At 37.9% G+C, this 19,502-nt stretch overlaps 1 protein-coding gene across 6 annotated transcripts in view; it reads right to left on the reverse strand.

Annotated features, from left to right (window-relative positions):
* Positions 1-19,502, reverse strand: part of LOC136858352 (VPS35 endosomal protein-sorting factor-like) — a 326,083-nt gene that overhangs the window by 68,338 nt on the left and 238,243 nt on the right. For all 6 annotated transcript variants that reach the window (XM_067137830.2, XM_068225497.1, XM_067137825.2 and 3 more), the window contains 2 exons: positions 10,605-10,767; positions 2,924-3,116 (listed from right to left, as the gene is read on the reverse strand). In XM_067137830.2, the coding sequence (XP_066993931.2) occupies positions 2,924-3,116; positions 10,605-10,767 (356 nt within the window). The remainder of the gene's footprint in view (positions 1-2,923; positions 3,117-10,604; positions 10,768-19,502) is intronic.

The raw sequence follows: 19,502 nt of genomic DNA on the forward strand, positions 1-19,502 counted from the left end.
ACCCCAGCGTCAGTGGGTGGGGTCTCACACATCCCACTCTGAAGAGTCTAGTGTCAGACCTAAGTGAGGCGCTGGTTGGTGGAGCAAGCGCCTCGAAGGCCATACCTCTAATTTTTGACAGTTCACACCCACGACCCCACAGATGAAAAAAAAAGCAGTTGAAGAAGAAAAAAATTGGTTTTTATGTCCCACTAGCTACTTTTACAGCTTTTGGAGACGCCGAGTTCCAAAATTTTGTCCCACAGAAGCTCTTTTATGTGCCAGTAAATCTATCGATACAATTTGAGCACCTTCAAATACCACTGAGACTAAGCCAGGATCGAATCTGCCAAGTTGGGCTCAGAAGTACAGCGCTCTACCATCCGAGCTACTCAGCCAAGCAGGAAATGTTTTTGTGGGCATTTAGCCATCAGAATTGGGCATGTAGTTTTCAGAATTGGACAACAAAACACTGGAAGAAAATTTATTTTTCTGATTAAAGTAACTTTGAAGTGCAGATGCAGAGGGTTCAATACCTGTGCTGAATGAAGAAACAGCCATCAAATTCAGCACATTTGCATCAAACCATAAAGTGCCCTGTGAAGAAATTGTTTCGAGGGTGTATCATGCACAATGGTTCAAGACCCGCAGTGCCAATCAACAGCATGATGAAAAGTGATCAGTACATCAAAATACTGAAAAAGAGAGTTCTTTGTGAACTGCAGAAAAGGTTTCCAGATGGTGAAAGGTATTTTCCACATGACTTGGCTCCTTGCCACACTTCTAAGGAAGTGAAGGAATTCTGCAGTGATAACAATATTTGTGTGCTAGTATGGGCAAAGATCTCGCTTGACATTAATGACACACAAAATATGTGAGCTGTTTGCAATAGCAGACTCTAAAAACTTGACTGTTCCAGTAAAATATGCATGTATCTCCATGGATAGTACACTTTTCTGGTAATGAGGAATTCACTCTTCCTTTAGCAGGTTAGCAATCCCTATTTGCTAACACGGTGGGACCACGCAGTCGGTCTGCCACTGCAAAGCAGAGTCTTGGAGGGATGTGTCAATCCAACTGATGAACACAAATGGCACATCTGGGCGAAACTCTGCAAATGCAAACGGCCTAACCACCCAAAAGCTGGTTCTATTCCAATGACTTTTATGCACGATAGAGTCTAATTGGAGTTTGGCACAGTGATGAAGAACTTAAGCAGGTGTTCAAAGCTTGTGTGATCTATGCCAAATTGTGTAATACAAATTATAAAACGAAAAGGAAGACATCTTGGTTATTACAAATGATTAAATAGCATGTAACATTAAAAAAAAAAAAAAACATAAAATGTGTACGTTATTGCCACGTTCCAATTAATTCACAAGGGATTCTGTGTGCGTGTGTCCTCATGGTCTGACACTGTGGTTAAATCTTACTGGTGGAAAAAATTGTCACCATCAAAATGTTAGCTGGCTGGGTAGTAGAGGTGTTGGTATACAATCCTGGATTCAATTCCAAACATCTCCGCAGTGTTCATATGGAGTAAGAGTATATGACGCTACTGATGGTGATTTGTCAATCGGATGGAGATGTTAAGTCTTGAGCAGACACCTTGGTTGTTATGTGACAGGAGAAGGCTATACCTTCTCTCCACCACCTCATCATCATCATCATCATCATCATCATCTCACACCCAAATGCACAGGTCACACATGTGCATCAACCAGAACGACCTGCATCAGGTGATATATAAGTAATAATAATAATAACGTAAATGTTTCCACCTTTTCAATACAATATATTCACAAAATTACACGGTACTAGTTTCGACCCATCTAGGGGTCATCATCAGCCGTATTGGAGCAAAGATCATTTGTGGCGAAATCCTAAGACAATATTATTTTAAAGAATAACAAGTGAAGTGAGATGTTATGGTAATAGTTAATAATACGAGGAATATACATACTAAGAGGTTTTTAACAAAGAATAAAGTATAAAAGGGTGTTGTAAAAATTATAATCATGGAAATCAGTAAGTTCTTGTATTGAAATGAAATATGGCTTAGGAAGAGGGCTTAAGGTGGGGCTGAAGGGTGCGGGAGAAAGTGTAATTGTCTTGGAAAAGTACCTTTGATTAAATTTAGGATTGAGTTTAGGTTGGCTGCATTATTGTTTCTGAGGAAAGTGATAAGTAGATCGAAGAGTATGTTGGGTTTCTCTGAGATTTCATTGAGATTGTGACTGGCATTAAAGTATTGGTCTAGGTGTATGTAGTAATTTTCCATTATGTTCAGTAAAGGGCCCTTGTTTGCTAATACGAGGATGTCCATGTCTTGTTCAATATTGGTGAAATTATGGTTATAATCTTGCATGTGTTGGCCGATGGCTGAAAACTTGTTGTATTTTATTGCGTTAGTGTGCTCGTGGTATCTGATAATGAAGTTTCTTCCGGTTTGCCCGATGTAGGTTTTTTTACAGGTGGTACATTTGATCCTATAAACTCCTGATTTTAAAAAACTTCACTTGTTATTCTTTAAAATAATATTGTCTTAGGATTTCGCCACAAATGATCTTTGCTCCAATACGGCTGATGATGACCCCTAGATGGGTCGAAACTAGTACCGTATAATTTTGTAATTTTGTGAATATATTGTATTGAAAAGGTGGAAACATTTACGTTATTATTATTATTACTTATATATTATTCTCAGTTCAATACGGACCAAAAACATGAAATTCATAACCATCAATGCATCAGGTGAGCCGAACATGTCCTCGGATACTTCCTGCAATAAAAGCCACATGATAAATAAATAAATAAATAAATAAATAAATAAATAAATAAATAAATAAATAAATAAATAAATAAATAAATAAATAAATAAATAAATAAATTTTATTTTATAATGTACAGATATAATATATATACATATTATGTATGTACCAACCTTGACCAAGACATTGATTCAGAAGGGCCACTTGTCCAGAAAGGAGGTAGAGCTCCAATCTTGTAAATACAGAAGTAATAGAAGGAATGGTGATGAAACAATAAGCTGCACAAGCACGTACAAATGCTGCAGTCTTGCGAGTATGATGACCTTTAACAATCCAACGTGTTTCCACAGCCAACCGATTCACACTCTGTAATAGTAAAATGCCCATGCTTATTACACTTTTTTTTTTTTTTTAACAAACTGGAGATTGAGAAATACTGACCTAAGAGAGCAATTATGCTAGTAACAGATTAAACATGCAGGTGAATGACAACTCAAAAGGTCAAAAACAAAGAAAGGAAAATGTTTGTTTAACAATAGTATTAACGGTAGTGAATGTGGTACTGCACTGGTGATTTCTGAAGGGGTAGCACAACTAGGGAACTATCCTCTCAAAATGTAGAGCATATTTTAAAGTATACCAGTCGTAACTCACAGCAGTTCAACGGAAGAGGGTTATAAACCCAGTGACATTTATACCATACATGAACTAGGCTTCTGTTTCAAAAGGCTTCCTGATATCATGCTGGCACTCAGATAGGAAACATCACATAGTTGTAAAAGGAGAATTCAACATTGCAAGAGTATTGTTATGAGCTGTACTGGCGATGAATCCAATAAAGATATTTCTTTAATTATAGAGAATTCATCAAAATCCAGGAATATCATCATCATCATTAAGAAGTTGGTAGTGTTGTACAAATAATGTCCATGTGTGGGGGTTGGAGATGGGAGGCTGGTTGGTTCAAAATAAACCAGTCAAAAGGCAGTGTTCTCTTCAAGTGTGGTGAAATTAGTGTAAGGTATTCTTCAACAGAGACAAGTGCAAGAGATATTGAACGAGTACCGATTGATCAATTTTGAGCATATATTTATAGACACAGTAACAAGAACAGTGGGCAACAAACCATTTTGAATATTAAAAGAATATTGTTCCACATAAAAAATAAATTATGGATCTATTTTTAACAAGAACAAGACAATATTTGCAACAAAACAAATTTAAAAAGTAAGCAGTATATGACCATATTGAATACTGAAACTTTAACGCAAAATTCCTGAGCTCTTCAGTAACATTACAAATGTCAATGAGGAATATACAATATGATCCACGTACATAGCAACCCAAATACAGTATCATATATTCATCAAAACACATTACTGATTAGGCAATTTTTTGTCCAACCCTTGTCCCGTTTCTGTACGGGGTCAGGTATGAGGTGAGATGAATCGGTCATGACAAGTTTTTATGGCGGGTTGCACTTCCTGACATGGCATATGAGAGTAGGAAGGGAGAGGGTGAAACCCGGTGCCAGCACACAGCCTACTCCTGTCGAATAGCACTGAGGGATCTGCTCAAGGCTTACCGTCCCCATCCAGCGGACAAATCACTATCAACAGTGTCATATGCTCTCAGTCCATATAAGCACTGTGGAGAGGTTTGGAATTTAATCTAGGCTTTTGGCACGCAACTAGTGATTAGAAATTGTATATCACCCACCTCCCCTACCCTGCAAGCTAACATTCTAATGCTGAATTTTTTTTTAGACCAATGGGATTCGAACCGGCTAACCATGGTGTCAGACCGTTTAGACTTCAATGCCTTTATGATCATGGCTACAACAACAAATAATGATTATCACGTAAATAAGAGTAGGGACACACACAGTAAGTGAACAGTGACTAGTGACTAAATAAAGAAGGACTAAGATTGAAATACCTGGAAAAGTAAAAAAAAAAAAAAAATCATCACAGAAATATACACCTGTTTCAATAAATTTCTTTTTTCATGATGATCTTAAAAGAGTTTAGAGACAACTGCCTAGATGCAACTGGTAGAGTGTTAAACATCTTAATGGCAATATCACTTACGCTATTTTATGTCTTAGTATAGTTTGAGATTATACTGTTTTTTGATGTTATGGATATGAGTTACACCTTCTTCATTGAAGAGACTGTAGTTTTCTTTAATATAAATCAAACATTGAAGAATATACCGTGCAGGAAATAGCGTAATTTTTAATGATCTACACCGAGCTCGATAGATGCAGTCACTTAATTGCGGCCAGTATCCAGTATTCGGGAGATAGTAGGTTCGAACCCCACTATCGGGAGCCCTGAAAATGGTTTTCCGTGGTTTCCCATTTTCACACCAGGCAAATGCTGGGGCTGTACCTTAATTAAGGCCACGGCCGATTCCTTCCCACTCCCAGCCCTATCCTGCCCTATCGTCTCCATAAGACCTATCTGAGTTGGTGCGACGTAAAGCAACTAGCAAAAAAAAAAAAAAAAAGATCTACAACTCGCCCCGAAATGTGCTTGACAGGGGGGACTACTAACTATTCTAATGGCCTTTTTCAATTTTTTAAGCTTAAATAATCTTTGTGATTCTCTTTGGTGAGCACTAAAGAATGTACCATTAGACAAGTAACTATGAACATGAGCATAGTATACAGTTCTTAAAGTTCCTACACTCATGTGGTATCTCAATTTCTATTAGTTGGGTGAATTAACTGTCCTCAGAGATTACCATTCATCAATAATAATAATAATAATAATAATAATAATAATAATAATAATAATAATAATAATAATAATAATAATAATAATAATACAAATACCAGATTGATGTTAGTATGCTGTTTTACTACATAATACCACATAAACACATTTCAACTTATACAAAGCTTCCCAGAGAATACAGATTTCACTTCTTTTACACCACTATGACATAACAACGCACATAAAATAAACTACACACCGTAATGCCAATCTTACCAAAAAATACAAGGAATAAACAGAAAAACAGCTATGAGAAATTTTCCATTCACATTCTCATCTCATGAGAAATTGCTGCTTACTAACAATTTCCTTAGCAAGTAGATATTTTTTTCAATCTGTTTGACATCACATAGACACAGGTAAGTCTTATGGCAATGGTGGGATAGGAAAGGGCTAGGAGTAGAAAGGGAGTGACTGTGGCCTTAATTAAGGCATTTGCTTGGTGTGAAAATGTGAAACCAAACAAAAACCATCTTCAGGGCTGCTGACAGTGGGGTTTGAACCCACTATCCCTTAGCAAATAGATATCTTTGTTAACTTTGCTTGCAACTTCATCCCCATGTCAAATCCAGTCCAGTTTTGGGTCAATCATATCCCCTCCCCAAGAAAAAAAATCACTGAAGTGGGATCCTTCTCTGCTTTATAACCAGGAGCAAATTAAAATGTTAAATCTTGCACTTTATCTGGATTTAAAATAAATTGCATCACACCAATCTTCAACTGTCTCTGAGGTAGTTTTTGTTAGATACGTTATATCATATTCAGAGTTTGCTTTTAAACATATGTAGAGCCAAATCATCTGCTAAAGGAGATCCATCTATGCGAGGCTCATTGATATGATGAGACAAGTCATTAACATAAATTATAAACAAGATGGCCTCAACGGTTGACTCTTCAGGCATGCCATGGGCTAGAGGTAAGAATGCTGACATCAAATTTTTAATGTAACCTTTTGATACCTATCAGTCAAGCAAGATTGGACTAAAATATGATAGACGGTTTGTTAAGTCCCATAAAACCTCCATTTTTCTAACAAAATTTCATGAGGGACTGTTTCCAAAGCATTGGCAGGTTAAATTACCTAGTCTTTAATGGAATTCTGTTATATAAAGCATCAAGACAATTTGAAATCAAGGCAGTAGCAACTCTGATAGTTCCTAAACCAGATCTATACCCAAACTAAAAATCACTAAATACGGTAGATCGTGAATTTCAAAATAAGATATCAGTTGTTCATCAATTAAAACTTCATAAGCCTTGGAAGCTATAGGAACAATATTAGCCTTAAATTATCTGAAACAGATGGATACCTACTCTTACAAATTGGTGTAACTTTAACAACCTGAAGTCTACTGGGATAAACAGATTCCAATATGAAACTGTTGATGATATGAGTTAAAATTTCACTTATGAAACCAACATCATATTTTAGAATTTTGAACTTATACCATATACATCCCCACAACTGCTGTTTCTTAACTGACTTATTAGTTTATATACATCAGTAACCTAAACTAGCTTAAAATTAAATGTATACTACTCTTACTGTTGTTTGAGTCATCAGTCCATAGACTGGTTTGATGCAGCTCTCCATGCCACCCTATCCTGTGCTAACCTTTTCATTTCTACGTAACTACTGCATCCTACATCTGCTCTAATCTGCTTGTCATATTCATATCTTGGTCTACCCCTACCGTTCTTACCCCCTACACTTCCTTCAAAAACCAACTGAACAAGTCCTGGGTGTCTTAAGATGTGTCCTATCATTCTATCTCTTCTTCTCATCAAATTTAGCCAAATCGATCTCCTCTCACCAATTCGATTCAGTATCTCTTCATTCGTGATTCGATCTATCCATCTCACCTTCAGCATTCTTCTGTAACACCACATTTCAAAAGCTTCTATTCTCTTTCTTTCTGAGCCAGTTATCGTCCATGTTTCACTTCCATACAATGCCACGCTCCATACGAAAGTCTTCAAAAACATCTTTCTAATTCCGATATCAATGTTTGAAGTGAGCAAATTTCTTTTCTTAAGAAAGCTCTTCCTTGCTTGTGCTAGTCTGCATTTTATGTCCTCCTTACTTCTGCCATCGTTAGTTATTTTACTACCCAAGTAACAATATTCATCTACTTCCTTTAAGACTTCATTTCCTAATCTAATATTTCCTGCATCACCTGCCTTCGTTCGACTGCACTCCATTACTTTTGTTTTGGACTTATTTATTTTCATCTTGTACTCCTTACCTAAGACTTCATCCATACCATTCAGCAACTTCTCGAGATCTTCTGCAGTCTCAGATAAAATAACAATATCATCCGCAAATCTCTAGGTTTTGATTTCCTCTCCTTGGACTGTGATTCCCTTTCCAAATTTCTCTTTGATTTCCTTTACTGCCTGTTCTATGTAATCATTGAAAAGGAGAGGGGACAAACTACAGCCTTGCCTCACTCCTTTCTGGATTGCTGCTTCTTTTTCAAAGCCCTCGATTCTTATCACTGCAGACTGATTTTTATATAGATTGTAGATAATTCTTCGTTCTCGGTATCTGATCCCTATCATCTTCAGAATCATAAATAGCTTGGTCCAATCAACATTATCGAATGCCTTTTCTAGATCTACGAATGCCATGTACGTGGGCTTGTCCTTCTTGATTCTATCCTCTAAGATCAGACGTAAAGTCAGGATAGCTTCACGTGCTCCTACATTTCTTCTGAAGCCAAATTGATCTTCTCCCAACTCAGCTTCAACTTGTTTTTCCATTCTTCTGTAAATAATACGTGTTAAAATTTTGCAGGCATGAGATACTAAACTAATGGTGCGGTAGTTTTCACACCTGTCAGCACCGGCTTTCTTGGGAATAGGTATAACAACATTCTGCTGAAAATCGGATGGGACTTCTCCTGTCTCATACATCTTGCACACTAAATGAAATAACCTTGCCATGCTGGTTTCTCCTAAGGCAGTCAGTAATTCAGAGGGAATGTCATCAATTCCAGGTGCCTTGTTCCTATTGAGGTCACTCACAGCTCTGTCAAACTCTGACCTCAAAATTGGGTCTCCCTTTTCATCAGCATCAACAGCCTCTTCATGTTCCAGAACCAAATTATCTACATCTTTACCTTGATACAACTGTTGGATATGCTCCTGCCATCTTTCTGCTTTGTCTTCTTTCCCTAGAAGTGGTTTTCCATCTGAGCTCTTAATATTCATACACCTAGATTTCCTTTCTCCAAAGGTTTCCTTGATTTTCCTGTATGCAGCATCTACCTTTCCCAGGACCATACAGCCTTCGACATCCTTGCATTTCTCCTTCAGCCATTCTTCCTTAGCTGCCTTGCACTTTCTATCCACTTGATTCTTTAATCGCCTGTATTCTTTTCTGCCCTCTTCATTTCTAGCATTCTTGTATTTTCGTCGTTCATCAATCAGGTTTAGTATCTCCTGAGTTATCCACTGATTCTTAGTTGATCTTTTCTTCCTTCCTAACATTTCTTCAGCAGCCCTACTGACTTCATTTTTCATGACTCTCCACTCTTCCTCTATAGTGTTTCCTTCAGCCTTTTCATTTAGTCCTTGTGCAACATGTTCCTTGAAACAATCCCTCACATTCTTTTCTTTCAACTTGTCTAGATCCCATCTTTTTGCATTCTTTCCTTTCTTCAATTTCTTCAACTTCAGATGACATTTCATGACCAACAAGTTGTGGTCAGAGTCCACGTCTGCTCCTGGGAAAGTTTTGCAATCCAACACCTGGTTTCTGAATCTCTGCCTAATCATAATGAAGTCTATTTGATACCTTCCAGTGTCTCCAGGTCTCGTCCACTTATACAGCCGTCGTTTGTGGTGTTTGAACCAAGTATTGGCAAGGACTAAATTATGATCAGTGCAGAATTCAACCAGACGACTTCCTCTTTCGTTCCTTCGTCCCAATCCAAATTCTCCTACTGTACTACCTTCTCTTCCTTGGCCTACCACTGCATTCCAGTCTCCCATCACAATTAGATTCTCGTCACCTTTCACATATTGTATTAAATCTTCTATCTCCTCATATATTCTTTCGATTTCTTCATCATCCGCTGAACTAGTAGGCATATAGACCTGTACTATTGTGGTGGGCATTGGTTTGGTGTCTATCTTGACGACAATAATTCTTTCACTATGCTGGTCGTAGTAGTTTACCCGCTGCCCTATTTTCTTATTCATTATTAAACCAACTCCTGCATTTCCTCTGTTTGATTTTGTGTTGATAATTCGGTAGTCGCCTGACCAAAAATCTTGCTCTTCCTGCCAACGTACTTCACTTATGCCAACTACATCTAACTTTAGCCTATCCATCTCCCTTTTCAGATTCTCTAACCTACCACAACGATTCAAACTTCTAACATTCCACGCTCCGACTCGCAGAATGTCAGTATCCATCTTCCTGATGATCGCCCCCTCTCGTGTAGTCCCCACCCGGAGATCCGAATGGGGGACTAGTTTACCTCCGGAATATTTTACCCGGGAGGAAGCCATCATCGGTACATCATTCATACACAGAGAGCTGCATGTCCTCGGAAGTTAGTTACGGCTGTAGTTTCCCGTTGCTTTCAGCCGTGTAGCAGTATCAACACAGTTAAGCCATGCTGAGTATTATTACAAGGCCGTATCAGTCAATCATCCAGACTGCCGCCCTTGCAACTACTGAAAGGCTGCTACCGCCCTTTCGATGAACCATTCGTTAGTCTGGTCTCTCAACAGATACCCATCCGATATGGTTGCACCTGTGGCTCGGCTATCTGCATCATTGGGACACGCAAGCCTCCCCACCGCGGCAAGGTCACATGGTTCGCAGAGGACTAGGTTAATTTAATCTCTTCAGGTAAGAGGTAGAATCTATGAGAATAACTTTTGACTTAACTTTATTTACCACATCCTCTACTTTGTCAATAAAAACTGTACCAGGCGATTTGGCCATGCGGTTAGGGGCATGCAGCTGTGAGCTTGCATCCGTGAGATAATGGGTTCAAGCCCCACTGTTAGCAGCCCTGAAAATGGTTTTCCGTGGATCAAAGATGCATAAAGACCTTACCTGAACAAGATGAGCATGGACTGCATCAAGATTAGTAAAAGCTGATCTAGCTTCGACATAAAAGCTTAGCTGTTGTTCAAAGTCACGACCATATTCTACTTTTCTAACAAATGCTGAGATGAGGTTTGCTATCTGACGTTTTTCATCTTCCACAGACAATGCACTAAGAGAGAAGAAGAGAATTATATTTTATTACTTTCCTAAACAAATTCAGGCTGCCACAAGGATAAAGCATAACATATACAAATAATGTGGTTAGACAATTACAAATAAAAAATTATGGTATTATTTCTGGAAAGAACACTGTATTTTTATAACTCTACAGATTTCAAAGACTTCAATCAAAATATTAACTTTTACTGTCTGACTGACCTTAATTATTAAAAAAGAAACAAAGAGAGACCCTACTGTTCCCACAATGGCTAACTAACAAAAGAAACGAACTAGAGAACCTGTAATTCTAAAGTTTTGTCTAGATTTTATTTATATAATGTCTACCCTCTGACAAGTCTTACATCTGCAGTTTGTTCTGTATGGCTAACACATGAAACCAATTGGTATATAAAATTTGATTTGGCATGAGTAATCAAAACTTCTTTCAGCTCTCCTAATTTTCTGACAATTAGTTTGCCAGGGTTGGGAGATGACACACACACACACACACGCACACGCACACGCACGCACGCACACACACACACACACACACACACACACACACACACACACACACACACACACACACACACACACACACACACATATATATATATATTTGGTAAAGGGTTGACAGTACAGGGCCTCACAGGAGTAAATACTTAATACATAGGTAGATGTGTTATTCTTAGATGAAATTTTTTTAAAATGAGCAAACAATGGGATTATTTGCCCCTCATAACATTTAGGAGAATGAGATAGAATAATGAAGGTATTTGCTAATGGAAAGGAGATTGTGAACGACTATGTAGTTGTAACCATTAACAGACGCCATATATTTTATGATGTTAGTTTTTCATTGCAATCTTTTGTACAGTGGTATGCTGATGAGTCTGGGTACTATGAATTAGAATGCTGAGTGCTTGCGTTGTACTGGGTGGTTAGTGGTGTCAGTCAGGGTATCTAAGTGATTTTCTGATTATCTTTATTTTACATTTCTGGTTGATGACTTTTATGATAGTGAGGTTTCAAAAGCTCATTAACCTGTTTGATTCATATTATGCAATGTATTCCCAGTTTCTTTGAAAATTGTTGATATGAGTGTGCAGTTTTGCACCATCCCTGGTACATTTGACAAGTCAGCATTGGGGCTGAGTTTATGGTTCCAGAATCTGTTTTCTTTAGCCATCTAATTTATGATTAGCAGCACTGATGCACTGAGAAGACAACTGTTACACTCAATGGTAGGAGGATAACACCATCAGCATACCACTGCCTGTACATTATCTTGTGAGCATGAGCAGGCATAGATACTTTGATACTAGTTCTTTCCTGGGAATAATGCAATAAATATACCCTACATCTGGAGCTTTCTTATAAGTAGTGGTAGCAGAATTCTATAACAGCTAGCCAGGGTAAACTACAATAATCCAGCTGGATACCCAGCAGAGTGTGACCATGCTATGACTACAGAGCCAAGCTCTGCATTTGGAAGACGAGTGGATTTGAACCTCACTGTCAGCAGTCCTGAGAATGGTTTTCTCTGGTTTGCCATTTTCACTTCCAGGCAAATGCAGAGAGAATTCCTATTGATAGGCCACAACTAATTCCTTCCACCTCTTAACCAATTTCATTCATTCTGGTCAAAAATAAAAACTATTATTAACAGAATCCAATGGATTGCAGAGAACCTCAACAATCAATTACTGTTGCAATTGTAATGATTAATACTGTATACAATGGTAGTAAGAATTGCACAACTATTTGAAATACATACATCATTATAGATAGTTATGCCTTTCACCATTCAGTACTAAACGTTGCCACAATGCTCTATTTACAACTAGTGTTGTGGTCTCATTTAGTTCTACACCTCTTATCTTTAAATTGTTAGAAACTGAGTCTATTTATTTTAAAGTTAAAAATTTCATAATTGTTCCGTATTGAACTGAGAATCACAATACTAAAAAGAAGGTATAGGGGTCCCACCTTTTCAATACACTGTTATTAAGTTGTACCAATATTCAGTTACAGCATGTTAACTTCGAGACCGGTTTCAACATATTTAAAGTGTATCATAAGCCAATTAAGAGAACAGGGCAAAAGGACTAAATCATGAACAATTATAAACACACACAACAAATATAAGACGTTATTCACAGTCAAAAGGGTGTATGTAGAAATATCAACACCTTTTATGAAGAAGTAAATTCAGTTGAAGTTCATTTGTAACATGACAGTCTTGTATATTCCCGCTGTGCTGTAATCACGTGAAAATACGTTGAATTGATGGTAAATAATGAGTGAAAAAGCGTGGAAAGAGTGGAAAGCGACATACATGAAGTCCTAGGATACAATGTAGGATTTAAGTTCCTCAGTTCGATGCGGATATATGAAGTCTAAAGAAAAGGAGAAATGAAACAAGTGGTAAGAAATTTAGAACAAGTTAAATTATGAGGCTCACCTTTATCAGCGTGCTGTGATGATTGACATATGTAGCGGAGGCAAAATGTGAAGCAAATAAGGAATAAGTAGAGGTAGGGGAGGGATAAAGGAGAGTTTATGATGGGATGGCAGGGGGGGGATTGTCTAAGGTGGATCAGGGGGGCTTTTCGAAAGGGGCAAGTAGCGTGAAAAAGTGTTGTGCAAGGCGTGATAGACGGTTCGACTACTTGTCAACTTGAGGTTATTCAAAATTGAGATGAGGAAGTCAAAAAGGGTGTTTGGCTTTTCAGAGATATTATTCAGGTTAAGGTTGGGATTGGAAAACTGATCAAGGTGTATAAAACAGTTTTCAGTGATATCAAGGACAGGCCCTTCGTTAGGGTGCTGAAAATTTTGATATCTTGGTCTATCATAGTGAAACTATGATTTACGTCATGCATATGTTGCCCTACTGCCAAAAACCTGTTTTATTTTATTGCATTAACGTGTTCATAGTATCTAATTTTGAAGTTGGGACCATTTTGTCCTAAAAGAAGAGCTGCAGTTATTGCATTTAAACTGGTATACACCTGACCTTGAAAAGACATTAGTTTTGTTTATTGAATTGGAGTTATGTAATACTTCCAAGCTTCTATTGTTAGTTCAAAATGAAATTTTGGTTTTATGCTTTTTGAAAATATTAGCAATACTGTAGACGTTTTCATTGAAGGTAAAGGTGGAGTAAGCAACTGGTTTAGAATTGTCTTCTAAGAGTGTTGTTCACTCTTCAAACTGAGTCGAACAAATCAATCAACTTTTTTGATATAACGATAAACAGGCTACCTTCCTCATTATCATATATGATTTACAGAAAACCCACACAAACAGCTAATACCATAAGACAAGATTCTTCATACCCACAAACCCATAAATGCACCTCTAACAACAGTATGGTTAACCAAGCTTTAAAAATACTGCTGTCCAATGATAACTTAAATAAAGAACTGAATATCATCTGTTCAATCACCAAATTCAATGATTATAAGAGATTTTTTTATTGAATGGATAATTAACAAATTTAAACACCGTCCAAAAAAACACTCTTAGAAGATAATTCTAAACCAGTTTCTTACTCCACATTTATCTTCAATGAAAACATCTACAGTATTGCTAATAATTTCAAAAAACATAATACCAAAATTTCAATTCAAACTAACAATAGAAGCTTGGAAGTACTACATTACTCCAACACCTCGCCACTGGTTATCCGTACTTAGTCATATCCCACCACCCCACCTGAGGAGAAAGGAAGCTCTGCTGAGAGAAGCAAAGAAGATCTGGTCATCTTCCTGATCACCAGTTCACCAGGAATTTTGTTACCCATCACCACGATGACTTCGATCTAGGAGACCAGCAAGTATACTCGCCGACCAACTCTTAAGGGATATTTTTAATCTAAACGAGAGCTGGCGGGATGAGTGGTCAATTTCAACATCTGGAACAAATGCTCATGACCTAAATCCAAGCCAGAAAATGAACGGATTCGACCTCCCAAGAAAACTATGGTGTCGCTTCAACAGACTGAGAACTGGGCATGGACGCTGCATGTTTTTTTTTTTTGCAAGTTGCTTTACGTCGCGCTGACACAGATAGGTCTTATGGCGACGATGGGACAGGGATGGGCTAGGAGTGGGACGGAAGCGGCCGTGGCCTTAATTAAGGTACAGCCCCAGCATTTACCTGGTGTCAACATGGGAAACCACGGAAAACCATATTCAGGGCTGCCAACAGTGGGGTTTGAACCCACTATCTCCCGAATACTGGATACTGGATGCACTTAAGCGACTACAGCTATCAAGCTCGGTACGCTGCAATTTCTCACGCCATAAGTGGAGTTGGATGGATTCTCCAATGTGTGAATGCAGTGAAGAGGAGCAGACCATGGACCATATTATCCTGCGCTGTCCTCTTCATGCCTACTCCGGAAGCCCCAGCGACCTGTTTCATCTTTCAGAAAGTGCTGTAGAGTGGCTGAAACACTTGGACCTGGACTTATAAATTTGTAGTTATAATCCCCATACGATTAAATAAATAAATTGAATAAAAAAATCTAATGACCTTTCAAGGTCAGGTGTATACCGGTTTAAATGCAATAACTGCAGCTCTTCTTACATAGGACCAAATGGTCCCAACTTCAAAATTAGATACTATGAACACGTTAATGCAATAAAATAAAACAGGTTTTTGGCAGTAGGGCAACATATGCATGACGTAAATCATAGTTTCACTATGATAGACCAAGATATCAAAATTTTCAGCACCCTAACGAAGGGCCTGTCCTTGATATCACTGAAAACTGTTTTATACACCTTGATCAGTTTTCCAATCCCAACCTTAACCTGAATAATATCTCTGAAAAGCCAAACACCCTTTTTGACTTCCTCATCTCAATTTTGAATAACCTCAAGTTGACAAGTAGTCGAACCGTCTATCACGCCTTGCACAACACTTTTTCACGCTACTTGCCCCTTTCGAAAAGCCCCCCTGATCCACCTTAGACAATACCCCCCCCCCCCCTGCCACCCCATCATAAACTCTCCTTTATCCCTCCCCTACCTCTACTTATTCCTTCCTTATTTGCTTCACATTTTGCCTCCCCTACACATGTCAATCATCACGGCACGCTGATAAATGTGAGCCTCATAATTTAACTTGTTCTAAATTTCTTACCACTTGTTTCATTTCTGTTTAAATTTCCTTTTCTTTAGACTTCATATATCCGCATCGAACTGAGGAACTTAAGTCCTACACTGTATCCTAGGACTTCATGTATGTCACTTTCCACTCTTTCCACACTTTTTCACTCATTATTTACCATCAATTCAATGTATTTTCACGTGATTACAGCACAGCGGGAATATACAAATATACAAGACTGTCATGTTACAAATGAACTTCAACTGAATTTACTTCTTCATAAAAGGTGTTGATATTTCTACTACACCCTTTTGACTGTGAATAACATATTTGTTATGTGTGTTTATAATTGTTTATGAGTCACTCCTTTTGCCCTGTTCTCTTAATCGGCTGATGATGACACTTTAAATGTGTCGAAACTAGTCCCAAAGTTAACATGTTGTAACTTAATATTGGTACAACTTAATAACAGTGTATTGAAAAGGTGGAACCTCTATACGTTATTTTTAGTATTGTGAAACTGAGTCTAATAATCGTTGTCTTGTTCTCCCTCTACTTCTCTTACCCTCCATAACAGGGACCATTATTTTCCTACATAACCTATTCTCCTCCATTCACCTCACATGACCCCACCACTGAAGCCGGTTTATGTGTACACTTCATCCATCGAGGTTATTCTTTTAAAAAAAAATTTTACAACTTGCTTTACGTCACACAGTCGAAGATAGATCTTATGGCAACGATGGGACAGGAAAGGGCTAGGAGTGGGAAAGAAGTGGCCATGGCCTTAATTAAGGTATAGCCCCAGCATTAGCCAGTGTGAAAATGGAAAACCACGGAAAACCATCTTCAGGGCTGCCGACAGTGGGGTTCGAACCTACTATCACCCGAATCCTGGATACTGGCCGCATTTAAGTGACTGCAGTTATACAGCTCGGTTGAGTTCATTCCTAACTTAGACTTTGTCTCCTCATTCTGAGTACCCTCCTGCCATTGTTCCCACCTGTTTGTACCAGCAATCATTCTCGCAACTATCATGTCTCTTACTTCTAACTTATGAATAAGATATCCTGAGTCCACCCAGCTTTCGCTCCCGTAAAGCAAAGTTGGTCTGAAAACAGGCTGATGTAAAGATAGTTACGTCCGGGAGCTGACTTCCTTCTTACAGAATATTGTTGATCGCAACTGCAAGCTCACTGCATTAGCTTTACCACACATTGATTCAATCTCACTTACTATATTACCAACCTGAGAGAGCAGGCAACCTAAATACTTGAAAATATCTACCTGTTCCAGCTTTGTATCACTAATCTGACATTCAATTCTCTTAGATTTCTTACCTACTGACATCAATTTAGTTTTGGAAAAGCTAATTTTCATACCATACTCATTGCACCTATTTTCAAGTTCCAAGATATTAGTTTGCAGGCTTTCAACAGAATCTGCCATTAAGACCAAGTCGTCAGCATAGGCTAGACTGCTTACTACATTTCTACCTAACTCAATCACTCCCTGCCACTTCATACCTTTCAGCACATGATCCATGTAAACTACAAACAAAGGAGAAAGATTACAGCCTTGTCTAACCCCTGTAAGTACCCTGAATCAAGAACTCATTCTACCATCATTTCTCACTGCAACCAAATTAACAACATAAATGCCTTTGATTGATTTTAATAATCTACCCTTGATCCCATAGTCCCCCAGTATGGTGAACATCTTTTCCCTCAGTACCCGGTCATATGCATTCTCCAGATCTACAAAACAAAAACAACTGTCTAATCCTCTCGTAGCATATTTCAGTTACATGGTTCTAATACAATTATCGCTTGGTTGCCCCTTTTAGTTGCCTCTTACGACAGGCAAGGGATACCGTGTGTATTCTTCGTCTGCATCCCCCACCCCCAGGGGTTGCTGCTTTCTTATGATCCGGTTTAATGATAGTAGTTTTCAGATATTCTGGGAAGATTCCATTCATTTGTGCTTGGTTTAAAATAAATAAATAAATAAATAAATAAATAAATAAATAAATAAATAAATAAATAAATAAATAAATAAATAAATAAATAAATAAATAAATAAATAAATAAATAAATAAATAAATAAATAAAATAAATAAATAAATAAATAAATAAATAAATAAATCAATCAATCAATCAATCAACCAATCAATGATCTGCATTTAGGGCAGTCGCCCAGGTGGCAGATTCCCTATCTGTTGTTTTCCTAGCCTTTTCCTAAATTATTTCAAAGAAATTGGAAATTTATTGAACGTCTCCCTTGGTAAGTTATTCCAATCCCTAACTCCCCTTCCTATAAATGAATATTTGCCCCAATTTGTCCTCTTGAATTCCAACTTTATCTTCATATTGTGATCTTTCCTACTTTTATAAACGCCATTCAAACTTATTCGTCAACTAATGTCATTCCACGCCATCTCTCTGCTGACAGCTCGGAACATACCACTTAGTCGAGCAGCTCTTCTTCTTTCTCTCAATTCCTCCCAACCCAAAGTTTGCAACATATTTGTAACGCTACTCTTTTGTTGGAAATCACCCAGAACAAATCGAGCTCCTTTTCTTTGGATTTTTTCCAGTTCTTGAATCAGGTAATCCTGGTGAGGGCCCCATACACTGGAACCATACTCTAGTTGGGGTCTTACCAGAGACTTATATGCCCTCTCCTTTACATCCTTACTACAACCCCTAAACACCCTCATAACAATGTGCAGAGATCTGTACCCTTTATTTACAATCCCATTTATGTGATTACCCCAATGAAGATCTTTCCTTATATTAACACCTAGATACTTACAATGATCCCCAAAAGGAACTTTCACCCCATCAATGCAATAATTAAAACTGAGAGGACTTTTCCTATTTGTGAAACTCACAACCTGACTTTTAACCCCGTTTATCAACATACCATTGCCTGCTGTCCATCTCACAATATTTTCGAGGTCACGCTGCAGTTGCTCACAATCTTGTAACTTATTTATTACTCAATAGAGAATAACATCATCCGCAAAAAGCCTTACCTCCGATTCCACTCTTTTACTCATATCATTTATATATATAAGGAAACATAAAGGTCCGATAATACTGCCTTGATGAATTCCCCTCTTAATTATTACAGGGTCAGATAAAGCTTCACCTACTCTAATTCTCTGAGATCTATTTTCTAGAAATATAGCAACCCATTCAGTCACTCTTTTGTCTAGTCCAATTGCACTCATTTTTGCCAGTAATCTCCCATGATCCACCCTATCAAATGCTTTAGACAGATCAATCGCGATACAGTCCATTTGATCTCCAGAATCCAAGATATCTGCTATATCATGCTGGAATCCTACAAGTTGAGCTTCAGTGGAATAACCTTTCCTAAAACCGAACTGCCTTCCATCGAACCAGTTATTAATTTCACAAACTTGTCTAATATAATCAGAAAGAATGCCTTCCCAAAGCTTACATACAATGCACGTCAAACTTATTGGCCTGTAATTTTCAGCTTTATGTCTATCACCCTTTCCTTTATACACAGGGCTTACTATAGCAACTCCCCATTCACTTGGCATAGCTCCCCTAACCAAACAATAAACAAATAAGTACTTCAGATATGGTACTA

The sequence above is a fragment of the Anabrus simplex genome, chromosome 1 (genome assembly GCF_040414725.1).
Source record: "Anabrus simplex isolate iqAnaSimp1 chromosome 1, ASM4041472v1, whole genome shotgun sequence".
NCBI lineage: Eukaryota > Metazoa > Arthropoda > Insecta > Orthoptera > Tettigoniidae > Anabrus > Anabrus simplex.